The 19,780-nt window shown below is 45.8% G+C and overlaps 1 protein-coding gene across 1 annotated transcript in view; it reads right to left on the bottom strand.

The window, feature by feature from the left end:
• Positions 1-19,780, bottom strand: part of LOC134947590 (uncharacterized) — a 116,036-nt gene that overhangs the window by 31,432 nt on the left and 64,824 nt on the right. Inside the window, exon 7 of the mRNA XM_063935601.1 lies at positions 14,943-15,068. Within this exon, the coding sequence (XP_063791671.1) occupies positions 14,943-15,068 (126 nt within the window). The remainder of the gene's footprint in view (positions 1-14,942; positions 15,069-19,780) is intronic.

Genomic DNA, 19,780 nt, shown 5'->3' on the forward strand with positions numbered 1-19,780 from the left:
TTGTGTGTATGTGTTCTATGTGTGTGTGTGTATATGTTTATATTCTGTGTGTGTATTTATGTGTGTATATGTTCTGTATATCTATATGTAAGTGTGTTTTCTATGTGTGTGTATATGTATGTGTTCTATGAATGTGTATGTGTTCTATTTATGTATATATGTACAGGCTTGGACTGGCCCACAGGGGTACAGGGGAAACCACTGGTGGGCACCACTGCCTGGGGGCCCACCTCCTGCTCTAAGTATCAGGTTCCAGACTGTGCACTTGAATTATACATCATACATATGTTACCTTATACTGGACTATGGTGTATTTTCTACAGTTCATTGCTGTTATTAATCTGGTACATTATCATGCATGCAGCAGCTGAATTTATGGTATATATTTATGAAGGGGCACTTCTGCGCATTGCGCTGCATATGCATGCGCAGCAGTGCTGAGTTTTTGCCTGATCGCTGCACAGCGAACGAATGCAGCTAGTGATCAACTTGGAATGATCCTCATAGGACGCTGCAGTAAAAGGATGTTTTTTCCCCTATCTACAGCGCAGAGACGTGCTGCAGATGCAATGGCATACCCTCCAGCTGCACCTTTTTGGCAGGTACAGTCCCTTTTTTTTATGGTCTGTACCATTTTTCGACTCTCCAAGCTTCCATTGAAAGTATATGAAAAGTGGCTTTTCGAATGTGTATCAATGTTTATGTGTAAATTGATGGAGGGTATGTTGCTGCAGATGCAGTGGGCCTATTTTGGGGTGTGGGGCTGGAGCTGCAGCTCCATCAGTCCCATTGCTAATCCTGCTCTGTGAAAACACAGCAGACAAAGGGCAGAGCCTCACAGTAGAAGTAATCTGTGTGGGAGGGCGTTTCTCGGCCAATCAGCTGTGGACTGGGTGTGACAGACCTGCTGCTAACCCAATGAGAGCTAGCCACGCCCAGCGTTAGAGGGCCAGGCACAGAATCACAGGGCTATTTTATATATATATATATATATATCCAACGGTTCCTAGCATGCAGCGGCACTCAGGGACTGACTCAAGAGTGGTTTAAAGTGAACAGTGTTTAATCCATATTACAAGAAAAACAATTCCATCCAACGTTTCGGGGCGCAAGCACCCCTTTTTCAAGGAGAACAAGTGAAAAAGGGGTGCTTGCGCCCCGAAACGTTGGATGGAATTGTTTTTCTTGTAATATGGATTAAACACTGTTCACTTTAAACCACTCTTGAGTCAGTCCCTGAGTGCCGCTGCATGCTAGGAACCGTTGGATGTATCATTGTTTCCAGAAGACACCGGGGCCTTAATCCTAAGGAAGGGTGAGTGCCGATCCGAAGCTGTGTATATATATATATATATATATATATATATATATATCTGCATGTGTTTTATGTATCCATTTGTGTGTATGTGTTCTATGTAATGTGTGTGTTTATGTGTCGATCTATACCTGTAGATTTCATCCAATGTGTTTTATGTAGAAACTTCTATTTACAGTGTGGGCACAGTATATCACATCCGGCGTGCCAGCTTCGGGTGCATACTTGTATCTTATCTTACTTGATATCTTATAGAGATGTTTTGGTTTTGGATTCGGTTCCGCGGCCGTGTTTAGGATTCGGATGCGTTTTGGCAAAACCTCCCTTAAAAAGTTTTGTCTGATTCGGGTGTGTTTTGGATTCAGGTGGGGTTTTTTTTCAAAAAAACCCTCAAAAACAGCTTAAATCATACAATTTGGGGGTCATTTTGATCCTATAGTATTATTGACCTAAATAACCATAATTTACACTCATTTCCAGTTTATTCTGAACATCTCACACCTCACAATATTATTTTTAGTCCTAAAATTTGCACCAAGGTCGCTGGATAACTAAGCTAAGCGACCCAAGAGGGCAGCACTAACACCTGGCCCATCTAGGAGTGGCACTGCAGTGTCAGACAGGATGGCACTTATAAAAATTGGCCCCAAACATCACATGATGCAAAGATAAATAAAAAAAGAGGTGCAAGATGGAATTGTCCTTGAGCCCTCCCACCCACCCTTATGTTGTATAAACAGGACATGCACACTTTAACAAACCCATCATTTCAGCGACAGGGTCTGCCACACGACTGTGGCTGAAATGACTGGTTGGTTTGGGCCCCCACCAAAAAAAGAAGCAATCAATCTCTCCTTGCTCAAACTGGCTCTACAGAGGCAAGATGTCGACCTCATCATCATCCTCCGATTCCTCACCCCTTTCAGTGTGTAGATCCCACTCCTCACAGAGTATTAATTCGTCCCCACTGGAATCCACTATCTCTGGTCCCTGTGTACCTTCTGGAGGCAATTGCTGGTGAATGTCTCCACGGAGGAATTGATTATAATTCATTTTGATGAACTTCATCTTCTCCACATTTTGTGGAAGTAACCTCGTACGCCGATCGCTGACAAGGTGACCGGCTGCACTAAACACTCTTTCGGAGTACACACTGGAGGGGGGGCAACTTAGGTAAAATAAAGCCAGTTTGTGCAAGGGCCTCCAAATTGCCTCTTTTTCCAGCCAGTATACGTACGGACTGTCTGACGTGCCTACTTGGATGCTGTCACTCATATAATCCTCCACCATTCTTTCAATGGTAACAGAATCATATGCAGTGACAGTAGACGACATGTCAGTAATTGTTGGCAGGTCCTTCAGTCCGGACCAGATGTCAGTTTTCGCTCCTGACTGCCCTGCATCAACGCCAACGGGTGGTTTTGGAAATCTGATCCTTTTCCTGGCAGCCCCAGTGGCGGGAGAAAATGAAGGAGGAGCTGTTGGCGGGTCACGTTCCGCTTGACTTGACAAGTGTCTCACCAGCAGGTCTTTGAACATGTGCAGACCTGTGTCAGCCAGAAAGAGAGATACAGCGTAGGCTTTAAACCTAGGATTGAGTACGGTGGCAAAATGTAGTGCTATGATTTCAACAGATTGATCACCCGTGAATCCTGGTTAAGCGAATGAAGGGCTCTATCCACAAGTCCCACATGCCTAGCGGAATCGCTCTGTTTTTGCTCCTCCTTCAATCTCTCCAGCTGCTTCTGCAAAAGCCTGATGAGGGGAATGACCTGACTCAGGCTGGCAGTGTCTGAACTGACTTCACGTGTGGCAAGTTCGAAGGGTTGGAGAACCTTGCACAACGTTGAAATCATTCTCCACTGCGCTTGAGTCAGGTGCATTCCCCGTCCTTTGCCTATATCGTGGGCAGATGTATAGGCTTGAATGGCCTTTTGCTGCTCCTCCGTCCTCTGAAGCATATAGATGGTTGAATTCCACCTCGTTACCACCTCTTGCTTCAGCTGATGGCGTGGCAGGTTCAGGAGTGTTTGCTGGTGCTCCAGTCTTCTGCACGCGGTGACTGAATGCCGAAAGTGGTCCGCAATTCTTCGGGCCACCGACAGCATCTCTTGCACGCCCCTGTCATTTAAAAAAAAAATCTGCACCACCAAATTCAATGTATGTGCAAAACATGGGACATGCTGGAATTTGCCCACATGTAATCCACGCACAATATTAGTGGCGTTCTCCAATGTCACAAATCCCCAGGAGAGTCCAATTGGGGTAAACCAATCTGCGATGATGTTCCTCTGTTTCTGTAAGAGGTTGTCAGCTGTGTGCCTCTTATGGAAAGCGGTGATACAAAGCATAGCCTGCCTAGGAACGAGTTGGCGTTTGCGAGATGCTGCTACTGGTGCCGCCGCTGCTGTTCTTGCTGCGGGAGGCAATACATCTACCCAGTGGGCTGTCACAGTCATATAGTCCTGAGTCTGCCCTGCTCCACTTGTCCACATGTCCGTGGTTAAGTGGACATTGGGTACAACTGCATTTTTTAGGACACTGGTGAGACTTTTTCTGACGTCTGTGTACATTCTCGGTATCGCCTGCCTAGAGAAGTGGAACCTAGATGGTATTTGGTACCGGGGACACACTACCTCAAGAAATTCTCTAAATCCCTGGGAACTAACGCCGGATACCGGATGCACATCTAACACCAACACAGCTGCCAAGGTCTGAGTTTTCCGCTTTGCAACAGGATGACTGCTGTGATATTTCATCTTCCTCGCAAAGGACTGTTGGACAGTCAATTGCTTACTGGAAGTAGTACAAGTGGTCTTCCGGCTTCCCCTCTGGGATGATGATTGACTCCCAGCAGCAACAACAGCAGCGCCAGCAGCAGTAGACGTTACACTCAAGGATCCATCGGAGGAATCACAGTCAGGAGAGGACTCGTCAGACTTGCCAGTGACATGGCCTGCAGGACTATTGGCTTTCCTGTCTAAGGAGGAAATTGACACTGAGGGAGTTGGTGGTGTGGTTTACAGGAGCTTGGGTACAAGAGGAAGGGATTTAGTTGTCAGTGGACTGCTTCCGCTGTCACCCAAAGTTTTTGAACTTGTCAATGACTTCTGATGAATGTGCTCCAGGTGACGTATAAGAGAGGATGTTCCTAGGTGGTTAACATCCTTACCCCTACTTATTACAACTTGACAAAGGCAACACACGACTTGACACCAGTTGTCCGCATTTCTGTTGAAATAATTCCACACCAAAGAGGTGATTTTTTTGGTATTTTGACCAGACATGTCAATGGCCTTATTCATCCCACAGACAACAAGTGTCTCCCCGGGTGCCTAACTTAAACAAACCACCTCACCATCAGATTCCTCCTTGTCAATTTCCTCTTAAGCGCCAGCAACACCCATATCCTCATCCTGATGTACTTCAACAGTGACATCTTCAATTTGACTATCAGGAACTGGACTGTGGGTGCTCCTTCCAGCACTTGCAGGGGGCGTGCAAATGGTGGAAGGAGCCACCTCTTCCCATCCAGTGTTGGGAAGGTCGGCATCGCAGCCGACACAATTGGACTCTCCTTGGGGATTTGTGATTTAGAAGAACGCACAGTTCTTTACTGTGCTTTTGCCAGCTTAACTCTTTCCATTTTCCTAGCGGGAGGATGAGTGCTTCCATCCCCATGTGAAGCTGAACCACTAGCCATGAACGCAGGCCAGGGCCTCAGCCTTTCCTTGCCACTCCGTGTCGTAAATGGCACATTGGCAAGTTTACGCTTCTCCTCAGATGCTTTTAATTTAGATTTTTGGGTCATTTTACTGAACTTTGCTTTATGGATTTTACACGCTCTATACTATGACATTGGGCATCGGCCTTGGCAGACGACGTTGATGGCATCTCATCATCTCCGCCATGACTAGTTGCAGCAGCTTCAGCACTAGGTGGAAGTGGATATTGATCTTTCCCTACTTTACCCTCCACATTTTTGTTCTCCATTTTTTAATGTGTGGAATTATATGCCAGTAATACTACTATATGCCAGCACTGTACTACCATATACTGCTCACAACAATGCAGCACAGATATGGATACTTGCAGTGACACGGAGCTGCAAGATACAGCAATGGCCTACTGTACTGTACAACTATATACTGGTGGTCACCAAAATGCTGCACTGTATTACTATATATATATATATATATATATACTGCTCACAACAATGCAGCACAGATATGGATACTTGAAGTGACACGGAGCTGCAAGATACAGCAATGGCCTACTGTACTGTACAACTATATACGGTGGTCACCAAAATACTGCACTGTACTATTATATATATATATATATATAAATATATATACTGCTCACAACAATGCAGCACAGATATGGATACTTGCAGTGATGCAGAGCTGCAAGATACAGCAATGGCCTACTGTACTGTACAACTATATACTGTTGGTCACCAAAATGCTGCACTGTTCTACCATATTCATATATATATATATATATATATATATATATATATATATACTGCTCACAACAATGCAGCACAGATATGGATACTTGAAGTGACACGGAGCTGCAAGATACAGCAATGGCCTACTGAACTGTACAACTATATACTGGTGGTCACCAAAATGCTGCACTGTACTACTATATATATACTGCTCACAACAATGCAGGACAGATATGGATACTTGAAGTGACACGGAGCTGCAAGATAAAGCAATGGCCTACTGTACTGTACTACTATAATTATATACTGGTGGTCCCCACAATGCAGCACACTGGGCACAGATATTTGCAGCACACTGAGCACAGATATGGAGCTTTTCAGGCAGAGAACGTAGATATTTGCAGCACACTGATCACAGACATGGAGCTTTTCAGGCAGAGAACGTAGATATTTGCAGCACACTGAGCACAGATATTTACATCACAGTGAGCACAGATATGGAGCTTTTCAGGCAGAGAACGTAGCCACGTCCTCTCCGTTCAATCTCCAATGCACAAGTGAAAATGGAGAGAATCCGACAGCGGGATGATGACGTTCGGCCTCGTTCAGGTTAACTGAGCAAGGCGGGAAGATCTGAGGCTGCCTCAGACCAGTGTAAAATAGGTGAAGTTCGGGGGGGTTCGGATCTCGATGAACCGAACACGCTCATCTCTAGTATCTTATGTGTACATTTTGCACATTGTATTATTTATTCACCTTTGCAAAATCATGCACTCTTAGCTACTGTTTATGTGATGTATGTTCTCCAAAGGATCACCCCAGTAATTACTACTCAGGTGTAAGTGCCAGACCATACCACGATATATACAGTGTGTATATATACACTGCTCAAAAAAATAAAGGGAACACTAAAATAACACATCCTAGATTTGAATGAATGAAATATTCTTATTAAATACTTTGTTCTTTACATAGTTGAATGTGCTGACAACAAAATCACACAAAAATTATCAATGGAAAGCAAATTTATTAACCCATGGAGGTCTTGATTTGGAGTCACACTCAAAATTAAAGTGGAAAAACACACTACAGGCTGATCCAACTTTGATGTAATGTCCTTAAAACAAGTCAAAATGAGGCTCAGTAGTGTGTGTGGCCTCCACGTGCCTGTATGACCTCCCTACAACGCCTGGGCATGCTCCTGATGAGGTGGCGGATGGTCTCCTGAGGGATCTCCTCCCAGACCTGGACTAAAGCATCCGCCAACTCCTGGACAGTCTGAGGTGCAATGTGGCGTTGGTGGATGGAGCGAGACATGATGTCCCAGATGTGCTCAATTGGATTCAGGTCTGGGGAACGGCGGGCCAGTCCATAGCATCAATGCCTTCGTCTTGCAGGAACTTCTGACACACTCCAGCCACATGAGGTCTAGCATTGTCTTGCATTAGGAGGAACCCAGGGCCAACCGTACCAGCATATGGTCTCACAAGGGCTCTGAGGATCTCATCTCGGTACCTAATGGCAGTCAGGCTACCTCTGGTGAGCACATGGAGGGCTGTGCGGCCCCACAGAGAAATGCCACCCCACACCATTACTGACCCACTGCCAAACTGGTCATCCTGGAGGATGTTGCAGGCAGCAGAACATTCTCCTTGGCATCTCCAGACTCTGTCACGTCTGTCACGTGCTCAGTGAGAACCTGCTTTCATCTGTGAAGAGCACAGGGCGCCATTGGCGAATTTGCCAATCTTGGTGTTCTCTGGCAAATGCCAAATGTCCTGCACGGTGTTGGGCTGTAAGCACAACCCCCACCTGTGGACGTCGGGCCCTCATACCACCCTCATGGAGTCTGTTTCTGATCGTTTGAATAGACACATGCACATTTGTGGCTTGCTAGAGGTCATTTTGCAGGGCTCTGGCAGTGCTCCTCCTGTTCCTCCTTGTACAAAGGCGGAGGTAGCGGTCCTGCTACTGGGTTGTTGCCCTCCTACGGCCTCCTCCACATATCCTGATGTACTGGCCTGTCTCCTGGTAGCGCCTCCATACTCTGGACACTACGCTGACAGACACAGCAAACCTTCTTGCCACAGCTCGCATTGATGTGCCATCCTGGATAGCTCATCTACCTGAGCCACTTGTGTGGGTTGTTGGAGGTCATACAGGCACGTGAAGGCCACACACACTACTGAGCCTCATTTTGACTTGTTTTAAGGACATTACATAAAAGTTGGATAAGCCTGTAGTGTGTTTTTCCACTTTAATTTTGAGTGTGACTCCAAATCCAGACCTCCATGGGTTAATAAATTTGCTTTCCATTGATAATTTTTGTGTGATTGTGTTGTCAGCACGTTCAACTATGTAAAGAACAAAGTATTTAATAAGAATATTTTATTCATTCAGATCTAGGATGTGTTATTTTAGTGTTCCCTTTATTTTTTTGAGCAGTGTGTATATATATATATATATATATATATATATATGTACTGAATACGCACACACGTGCACATATGGAAGGAAACTCCCCCTTACCAATCCTACGTTTGCCCCTGGCTATATTTATTTAGCAACATCTACTGTAGGTTTTTTTCCTGTCAGTCTACAAGGCCAACTCCTTCCTGCAAAATGACCAGATGAATGTTACTGATATGGCAATGATCCGCTGTAACATAAATTGTCCCTTCTACAAATAAGAACTGTGTGGTTGAGGAACAATTTGAAGATTTGTTTTTAAATTAGTATTTTCTATAACTGAAAACTGTCAAGTTTGTTGATGCGATATAAGTTTAACTTCATTTATTTTCATTATTATATCAGCTGCCACTTGTACACTGCTAGACTTGCCGCATCTGCTATAGATAACCTGCTTTATATGAGACCATGACTCCTCCACCTTGACCCGCCTGCACTTGTGATCCCACACAGTCCAGCCATGGCTTTTGGCTGGGCTGTGTGGTTCCACAAATGTTCTTGGGAAAGGAATGTGAATGTGACATCATTACAGTGCCCTTTACTTAAGTCTAATTTTCTATTTATCTACACAAGAACAAGCAATGTATGAAGAACACTTTTTTTTGTTACAAAAATGTATATTTTATGAACAATAAAAATACAACTGTTTAATTTTCTTCAATAAAATGTTAAATTGAGAAGTTTTGTGTTTTTCTTTAAAATATAGTAAATGTAATTTACAAGTGGGCATTTAAGGGGTGTGGGGGTATTGAACGTCTTGAGTAGAGATGAGCGGGTTCGGTTCTCAGAGACTACACCACCCGAGCCTGGATCGGAGTCAAGCTCGGATTTTCCTGCCTGACTCGGAAACCAGAATGAGGCAAAACTTCATCATCCTGCTGTCTGATTCTCGCGGGGTTTGGATTCCATATAAGTCGCTGTGCGTCGCCGCCATTTTCACTCCGGCATTGGAGAGTGTAGAGAGAGGACATGTCTCCGTCCTCAATGTGCTCAGTGGTAGTGTCGTGTGCTGCATCTGTCCAGTCACAGTGGTTATGTCCTCTGCTGCCATAGGTCCAGTGCTGCTGTATAAGTCCAGTGCAGTGGTGCTGTGTAATGCTGCATCAGTCCAATGGTGGTGTGTTGTGCTGCATCAGTCCAGTCACAGTGGTGGTGTCCTCTGCTGCCATATGTCCAGTGCTGCAAGATAAGTCCAGTCCAGTGGTGCTGTGTAATGCTGCATCAGTCCAGTGGTGGTGTGTTGTGCTGCTTCAGTCCAGTCACAGTGGTGGTGTCCTCTGCTGCCATATGTCCAGTGGTGCTGTATAAGTCTAGTCCATTGCAGTGATGCTCGGTTGTCCTGCATCAGTCCAGTGGTGGTGTCCCTGTGCTGAGGTATATGTCCTGTGGTACTGCCGTATATGTCCAGTGAGCCTGCCGTATATGTCCATTGATACTGCCGTATATGTCCAGCGGTACTGCCGTATAAATCCAGTGATCCTACCATATAATTCCAGTGATCCTGCCGTGTATGTCCATTGATACTGCCGTATATGTCAGCGGTACTGCCATATAAATCCAGTGATCCGATCGCATTTATTAGAAGTCAAATCCAGTGATCCTGCCGTATTATTCCAGTGATCCTGCCATATAATTACAGTGGTACTGGCATATAAGTCCAGTGATCCTGCCGTATAATTACATTGGTACTGGCGTATAAGTCCAGTCCAGTGATACTGCAGTATATGTCCTGTGATACTGCCGTATATGTCCAGCGGTACTGCCGTATAAATCCAGTGAACCTGCCATATAATTCCTGTGATCCTGTAATATAATTAAAGTGGTACTGGCATATAAATCCAGTGATCCTGCTGTATAATTACAGTGGTACTGCCGTATATGTCCAGCCCAGTGATACTGCCGTATATGTCCAGCGGTACTGCCGTATATGTCCAGCGGTACTGCCATATAAATCCAGTGATCCTGCCGTATAAGTCCAGTGATCCTGCCGTATAATTACAGTTGTACTGGCATATAAATCCAGTGTTACTGCCTTATAATTCCAGTGATCCTGCCGTATAATTCCAGTGGTACTGGCGTATAAGTCCAGTCCAGTGATACTGCCGTATATGTCCATTGATATTGCCATATATGTCCAGCGTTACTGCCATATAAATCAGGTGATCCTGCTGTATAATTCCATATAAGTCCATATAATTCCGTATAAATCCAGTCCAGTGGTGCTGCCATATAAGTTCAGTGGTGCTGTCCTGTGCTGTATATTATTAACTTCAAATAAAGGGGTTATTAATATTTAATCAACATAATTTTCACAGGGTTTGCCCTGTGTGGTGTAGGTGTACGCTCGCCTGTGCCGCATATTGTTATATAACTCCAGAAAAATAATGGTGAACAAAAATTTGGAGGATAAAATAGGGAAAGATCAAGAACCACTTCCTCCTAGTTCTGAAGCTGCTGCCACTAGTCATGACATAGATGATGAAATGCCATCAACGTCGTCTGCTAAGGCCGATGCCCAATGTCATAGTAGAGGGCATGTAAAATCCAAAAAGCCAAAGTTCAGTAAAAAGACCCAAAAATAGAAATTTAAATGGTCTGAGGAGAAACGTAAACTTGCCAATATGCCATTTATGACACAGAGTGGCAAGGAACGGCTGAGGCCCTAGCCTATGTTCATGACTAGTGGTTCAGCTTCACTAGAAAAATGATAAGAGTTAAGGTAGCAAAAGCACAGAAAAGAACTGTGGTATCACAAATCCCCAAGGAGAGTCCAAGTGTGTCGGCGGTTGCGATGCTAGACTTTCCGAACACTGGACGGGAAGAGGTGGCTTCTTCCACCATTTGCACCCCCGTGCAAGTGCTGGAAGGAGCACCCACAGTCCAGTTTCTGATATTCAAATTGAAGATGTCACTGTTGAAGTACACCAATATGAGGCTATGGGTGTTGCTCGCGCTGAGGAAGTTGACGATGAGGATGCTGATGGTGATGTGGTTTGTTTAAATCAGGCACCAGGGGAGACACCTGTTGTCCGTGGGATGAAGAAGCCCATTGTCATGCCTGGGCAAAATACCAAAAAAAGCCACCTCTTCGGTGTGGAATTATTTCTCCACAAATCTGGACAACAGGTGTCAAGCCATGTGTTGCCTCTGTCAATCTGTAATAAGTAGGGGTAAGGATGTTACCAGCTAGGAACATCCTCCCTTATACGTCACCTGCTGCGCATTTACTAGAAGTCAGTGTCAAGTTGTGAAACTTTGGGTAAGAGCGTAAGCAGTCCACTGACACCTATATCCCTTCTTCCTCTTGTAACCAAGATCCTGCAAGCCACACCACCAACTTCCTCAACGTCAACTTCCTCCTCAGTCAGGATTGTCAGTAGTCCTGCATGCCATGTCACTGGCAAGACTCAGGAGTCCTCTCCTAACCGTGATTCCTCCGGAGGATCCTTGAGTGGTATGCCTGCTGTTGCTGCCACTGCAGTTGTTGCTGCTGGAAGTCGATCGTCATCCCAGAAGGGAAGTCGGAAGACCACTTGTACTACTTCAACTAAGCAATTGACTGTCCAACAGTCCTTTGTGAGGAAGATGAAATATTACAGCAATCATCCTTTTGCAAAGCGGATAACTGATGCCTTGACAGCTATGTTGGTGTTAGACGTGCGTCCAGTATCCGCCATTAGTTCACAAGGACTTAGAAAATTGTTTGACGTACTGTGTCCCCGGTATCAAATCCCATATAGGTTCCACTTCACTAGGCAGGCGATACCGAGAATGTACAGAGACATCAGAAAGAGTGTCCTCAGTGTCCTGAAAATGCAGTTGTTCCCACTGTCCACTTAACCACGGACATGTGGACAAGTGGAACATGGCAGACTAAGGACTACATGACTGTGACAGCCCACTGGGTAGATGTATGGCCTCCCGCACCAACAACAGCAGCGGCACCAGTAGCAGCATCTCGCAAACACCAACTCGTTCTTAGGCAGGCTACGCTATGTATCACTGCTTTCCGTAAGAGGCACACCACTGACACCTCTTATGGAAAATGAGGGACATCTTTGCACAATGGCTTACCACAATTAGACTGTCCTGGGGATTTGTGATATCGGACAATGCCACCAATATTGTGCGTGCATTACATGTGGGCAAATTCCAGCACGTCCCATGTTTTGCACATACAATTAATTTGGTGGTGCAGAATTTATTTTAAAATGACAGGGGCATGCAGGAGATGCTGTCGGTGGCCCAAAAAATTGATGGTCATTTTAGGCATTCAGCCACCACATGCCGAAGACTGGAGCGCCAACAAACACTCCTGAACCTGCCCTGCCATCACCTGAAGCAAGAGGTGCTTACAAGGTGGAATTCAACACTCTATATGCTTCAGAGGATGGAGGAGCAGCAAAAGGCCATTCAAGCCTATACATCCACCTATGATATAGGCAAAGGAGGGGGAATGCACTTGACTCAAGCGCAGTGGAGAATGATTTCCGTCTTGTGCAAGGTTCTCCAACCCTTCGAACTTGCCACACGTGAAGTCAGTTCAGACACTGCCAGCTTGAGTCAGATCATTCCCCTCATCAGGCTTTTGCAAAAGCAACTGGAGAAATTGAAGGAGGAGCTAAGATGGAGAAATTACGCAAAGTATGTGGGACTTGTGGATGGAGCCCTTCATTCGCTTTGCCAGGATACAAGGGTGGTCAATCTGTTGAAATCAGAGCACTACATTTTGGCCACCGTGCTCGATCCTAGATTTAAAGCCTATGTTGTATCTCTCTTTCCGGCAGACACAAGTCTGCAGAGGTTCAAAGACCTGCTGGTGAGACAATTGTCCACTCAAGCGGAACGTGATCCATCAACAGCTCCTCCTTTATTTTCTCCCGCAACTGGAGCTGCGAGGAAAAGGATAAGATTTCCTAGCACACCCACTGGAGGTGATGCAGGGCAGTCAGGAGCGAGTGCTGACATCTGGTCCAGACTGAAGGACCTGCCAACGATTACTGACACGTGTACTGTCACTGCATATGAAAGAATGGTGGATGATTATATGAGTGACAGCATCCAAGTAGGCATGTCAGACAGTCCGTACGTATACTGGTAGGAATAAGAGGCAATTTGGATGCCCTTGCACAAACTGGCTTTATTTTACCAAAGATGCCCCCCCCCCCCCCCCCCCCCCCCCCCCCTCCAGTGTGTACTCTGAAAGAATTATAAATTCCTCCGGGAAGACCTTTACCAGCAATTGCCTGCAGAAAGTACACCTGTGATGGTGGATTCCAGTGGGGACGAATTAATACTCTGAGAGGAAGAGGATGTACACAGTGAAAGGGGTGAGGAATCGGAGGATGGGGATGACGTTGACATCTTGCCTCTGTAGAGCCAGTTTGTGCAAGGAGAGATTGATTGCTTCTTTTTTGGTGAGGGCCCAAACCAACCAGTCATTTCAGCCACAGTCGTGTGACAGACCCTGTCGCTGAAATGATGGGTTTGTTAAAGTGTGCATGTCCTGTTTATACAACATAAGGGTGGGTGGGAGGGCTCACCAAGGACAATTCCATCTTGCACCTCTTCTTTGCATCATGTGCTAGTTTTTTTAAGTATCATCCTGTCTGCCACTGCAGTGCCACTCCTAGATGGGCCAGGTGTTTGTGCCGCACACTTGAGTTGCTTAGCTTAGTCATACAGCCACCTCGGTGCAATCTTTTGGCCTAAAAACAATAGTGTGAGGTGTTCAGAATAGACTGGAAATGAGTGGAAATGAATGTTATTGAGGTTAATGATTCCGTAGGATCAAAATTATCCACAAATTCTGTGATTTTAGCTGTTTTTATTTATGTGGTTTTTTTTTAAAAATCACCCAGATCCAAAACCAAAACACAAAAAGGTGGTTTTGGTAAAACCCAACCCAAAGCCAAAACACGAGCAGGGAATTAGAAAAAAAACACAAAACACGAAAAGTGCCCCCCGCACATCTCCACTTTATATACATTATGTGTACTGTATATGTCTGTAATCCTGCACCAATGACTACTTGGGGAGAGAGAGACTGTGGGGTGATTCAGACCTGATCGCTGGACTGCTAACTTTGCTGTCCTGCATTCAGATAGTCGCCGCCTCCAGGGGGAGTGTAAATTCGCTGTGCAAGTGTGCGATCCCACGAGTACGCCAAGCTGCAAAAATCCACTTTGTGCCGTCTCTGCGCAGTCCACGACTTATAGTGCGACGAGAAGAGGCTGATAGGGGCCGGAGCTGATGTCAGACACCCTCCCTGAAAACGCTTGGCACGCCTGCGTTTTTGCGTACACTCCCAATAAACGGTCATTTACCACCATCCTGTCAATCACCTTGTGAACACCCGTGCAATCGGATTTTCGCACCATCCTGTCGCTGACCAGCAATGCCCTTTTTTTTTTTTTTATCTGACGCATGTGCGCATTGCCGTGCATACGCATGCGCAGTTGGGACCTGATCGCCGCTGTGCGACAACGCCCAGCAGCAATCAAGAATGAATTAGGCCCTAAGCTAGAACTGGGTAGCAGAGCAAAGAGTTCTTCTAAAGACTAGTGCTGGTGAGAAATCTGCCTACCTACAGTATACCACCCACCACAATACATGTATATAGATTCACTATCATAAAAAAATGAGTGTGATAAATGTATACAGTAAATTTATATATAAGGTACTGGAAGAAAGTATATTCCTTACCTGCTCCTCTAGTATCAGCATTTGCTCCCTCATTTCTCTCTCCTTCCTCCTCAGCTTGTCATTCTCAGTTTTCATGCGTTGCCGGTCTGTGTGCTCTGTTTTATAATCTGCAGCATAAATTTCTGTCTAAAGAGAAAGCAATATTAAAATAATGCTGCAGTTGATTAGATGGGAATAGGCAACTACAATGGTCACGATAGTACAGGTTGCTTTATATCAAGGCTATCCATTTGGAGGCCCACAGATTGACTGTGTCCTTCCATAGATTTTCCTTGCTACTACCATACCTGACAAGCTCTGCAGACTATATGACTTCCATTGTTTAAATAATATTCGACAAACGACCATTTAGTTAGTATATGTATGACAGCACTAGTTTAAATAAGAAATTTGTAGTAACATTATAATTTGGAAGAATGTACCCTGTAATATAAAATAAGAAGGAGAGACCTTAGAAAAGTATAGCCTCTGTTACTAAAAAAGTGGTTAGACCTAGGGCCTGATTCAGGTACCAACGCAACTTGAATATATGTCACAAAGTACAGATGGCTGGTACTTTGTGCATGTGCTGGACTTATGTGCATGTGCAGTACGGGTCCTGCATCATTGGCAGTGGCGTAACTAGAATTTTTTCTCCCCCAAGCCAAAAAATTCTTCGGCGCCCCCCCATATGCCCCCCCATATCCCCCATAATTGGCACTAGTAAAGGGACAAACATGCGCGCACCGACAAAAAGGGAGTGTGGCTTCGTTGGAATGGGCATGGCTTCGCATAAAGGGGCATGGCATTGCAGGAAAAGACTACCTTATACCCCAGTTTTGCAACCTGCATGCCCAAACGTTAGCCACCACAGGAAAGAAAAATAATCCTGATTCATGCCCCTTACATTATTTGTCATTTTTCCTCCTTATAGTAATGCCCAGTATACATTATGCCACATACTGCAATGGCCCTTAGACATTATGCCGCACACAATAATGCACATGACACAATATGCACACACTGTAATGCCCCCGACACATTATGCCACACACCGTAATGCCTGTGACACATTATGACAGGAATCGCAATGCCCGTTATACATTATGCTACACACCGTATCTGTGACACAGTATGACACATACCGCAATGCCCGTTATACATTATGCCACACCGCAATGACCCTGAGACATTATACCACATACCACAATGCCCGTGATATAGTATACAACACACCGTAATGCCTGTGACACATTATGCCACACACCGTAATGCATGTGACACATTATGACAGGAATCGCAATGCCCGTTATACATTATGCTACACACTGCAATGCCCCTGATACATTATAGCACATACAATGTCTGTGACACAGTATGACACACACCACAATGATCCTGAGACATTATACCACATACCACAATGCCCGTGATATAGTATACAACACACCGTAATGCCTGACACATTATGACCCACACCGCAAAGTCCGTGATACATTATGCCACACACTGCAATGACCCTGAGACATTATACCACATATCACAATGCCCGTGATATAGTATACCATACACCGTAATGCCTATGCCACACACCGCAATGCCCGTTATACATTATGCCACACTGCAATGCCCGTGAGACATTATACCACATACCACAATGCCCATGATATAGTATGCCACACACCGTAATGCCTGTGACACATTATGACACACACCGCAATGTCCGTGATACATTATGCCACACACCATAATGCCCATTATACATTAAGTTCTACAGTAAGGCTTCTAATTACTTTTAAATTACCTGCTCGTTGCCAGGGGTTTCATGCTCTTGGTTCCATGCACGGTGCCAGGGATTTTCATGCTCAGGGTGTCATGCTCGTTGGCAGGGGTTTCATGCACTGGGTGTCATGCTCGTTGCTAGGGGGTAGTGCTTGTTGATAGGGCCGTGCTCCCAGTGTCTCACAAGCCCCCAGTGCCAGATATTCCCCCACCGTGCCAGGTACTCACATGCCCCCAGTGCCAAATATAGCCCCCCCCATGTGACAGGTACACATATACCCCCCCAGTGCCAAATATGCCCCCAGTGCCAGATATTCCCCCACAGTGCCAGGTACTCCTGTGCCGCCAGTGCCAAATATACCCCCCCATGTGCCATATATGCCCCCAGTGACAGATATTCCCCCACAGTGCCAGGTACTCACATGCCCCCAGTGCTAAATATACCCCCCCAGTGCCACATATGCCCCCAGTGCCAGATATTCCCCCACAGTGCCAGGTACTCATGTACCCCAGTGCCAAATATACCCCCCCAGTGCCACATATGCCCCCAGTGCCCGATTTTCCCCCACAGTGCCAGGTACTCACATGCCCCCAGTGCTAAATATACCCCCCCAGTGCCACATATGCCCCCTCAGTGCCTGCCACATATGCTCCCCCAGTGTCGCGCTCCCCCGCCCCCCCCCCCCCCACGCTCCTTTGTGTTGGAGGGACACGGAGGGAACAGCGCGCCTCTCCTGTGTCCCTCCTGGGTCTCCGGCGGGTCTGTTAAAGGAAGTTCCGGTTCGTGAGCCAATCAGAGCTCACGAACGGCACTTCCTTTATTAGACCCACCGGAGACCCAGGAGGGACATGGGAGAGGCACGCGCTGTGCCCTCCGTGTCCCCTCTTACAGCAGCGGAGGGAAGGAGACCGCAGATTGACATGCGGAAGCTCGTCCGCATGTCAATCTGCGCTAAATCAGTGGCGCCCCCGCAGCCCCTCGCCCCCAAGCCACCGCGAGTTACGCCACTGATAATTGTATGCACTATGGCTGCAGATGTCCAAGTGACTGACAGTCTGCAGCCATTTGGGAGCAGGGAGGGGGGCGGCGATGGCCTCCATTTCCCAAAACAGAGACATGTCATCTCCGTTTTGGCAGAGTGCCGAGACCAGGATCTCCATCTTCCCATGGAGATTTCCTGACCTCCTGGTAGGAGCTGCAGCGGCCTTAAATAGACACAGGAGTGTATGCCCAACATCCAGTCTGGATGCAGGTGTATCCAACATAATTAACAAGTGAACGTATCTACATTAACAAATTTTAATATACTGATTAAACAAAACAAACATTAGATAATAAAAAAAAAAACATCGACTACAAAAGACAAACAAATTGCAGTAGTAAAACAATTACACACCAGAATTACACACCTAATGCGTAGCCCATAGGCTTAACAGGCTACTGCCATGATCAGATGGTGGTAGCTGCCGGGTCCAAATTCGGGAATGCTTCACATTCCAAAATATTGGTATATCTGGCAGCATTGCATCCCCCATAGAAACCTATGGTCAGAGGTGGAACTGCCCTGTACCATGTCAGTGTCCCCCCTGCTGCCCCGTTCCTGGTCTCCCGGCTGCCCTGTGTCCCCCACCCCCCGCGCTGCCCTTTTCTGTGTCCTCAGTCACACGCAGCCGCTCCGATCAAACAGGTGGTGGCGGCTCTCCTGCCGTTGCAGCGACGCTACGCCATCAGGAGGCTTCCCTACTTTATGCGAATGCACACTATTTGTGGCCTGATTGCAATTAGTGCGTGGTCGCAGGGGGAGGTGGCAGTTAGTATGCAAAAAAGCAGAATTTGCAATCCTTACTGAATAGGGTACTTAAGGCGGAATGGCAAAAGAAACTGCCTGCTGTTGTCCAGGAACTTGCACAGTAATTACTGCATATGGTGAACCTACAAAGTACTGACGTGACGTCACTAACATTTTGTTGATCTATGTGTTGTCACTGTCCAATCACTCTTGTCTTTATAGTGTATTTGCAGTTGTGTTTTCAGGGAAATAGATGCAAATATTGTTTGATAAATGGGCCACTTTTTCCCTTGTAATTACTTATTCACTTGTAATTACTTATTCGCCGACTTGACGCTGGCAGAACCATTCAGTTGAAAGCAGTGGTGCATGTAACCTACAGTGGTGTCTATAATTAACAAGTATGTTTCCTTGTTAGACACAAAAATTAATAATTTAAACAGAAATTTACTAAGCTTTTAAAGCATCTTTTAATGCTATTGACCCTGTACTGTAATTCCAGGATGGTGTTACCAATTGCAGGTGTAATACCTCAATGCTTGTGTTTGTGGTGTTATGCTGGCCATACACTTGTGCGATGCCCTGTGACGCGACATCGCGGGGCATTGCACCGGCAGTTCAGGTGCAATGAAATCGAACCTGAACTGCCAAAGTGATTACCATGCGATCATGCGATAGACCGCATGGTAATCACGTGATGGGCACGTCACCGACGAGTGGGAGCGGCCTCTGGCCACTCCCAGCGGGTGCCCATCACACATCGCAGTGCGATATATCTGATGTGGGTTTTAAACCACATGCGATCGCACTGCGATGCAAGAAATATTAAGTGCAGCACATAATATCTTGAGACGCGATATTCGAGCGGCGTGCCCGCGCATCGCGTCTCAAGGTACTAAAATGTACACACAATCCTTCGATTTCTCTCACAGATGTGGTCGGAATCGAAGGATTGCACCGATTATCTCATAAGTGTATGGGCACCATTACATGTCTAGACCACAAACCAGTAAACTGCAGTGAGAAGTCCTAATTAGGGTAAAACAGGCTATTTGTGGGGAATTATCGTGCTTGTAAACTCTAATTACAGCAATGACTGAAACATTAATTGTATAAGTATATTGGTACCCATTAATATAGCTTACTGGTTAAATTCTTCGGGCACTGACAGATATTTTTGGCTGACCACTAACTGTGCTTTCTCGTTATTTTTTACATTGGAATGTGACTTAGATTTACTTTTCAAAGCAACGATTATTGTAGTTTTGACCGCAGAATTAAAAAACA

Source organism: Pseudophryne corroboree, chromosome 8, assembly GCF_028390025.1.
Source record: "Pseudophryne corroboree isolate aPseCor3 chromosome 8, aPseCor3.hap2, whole genome shotgun sequence".
Classification (NCBI taxonomy): Eukaryota; Metazoa; Chordata; class Amphibia; order Anura; family Myobatrachidae; genus Pseudophryne; species Pseudophryne corroboree.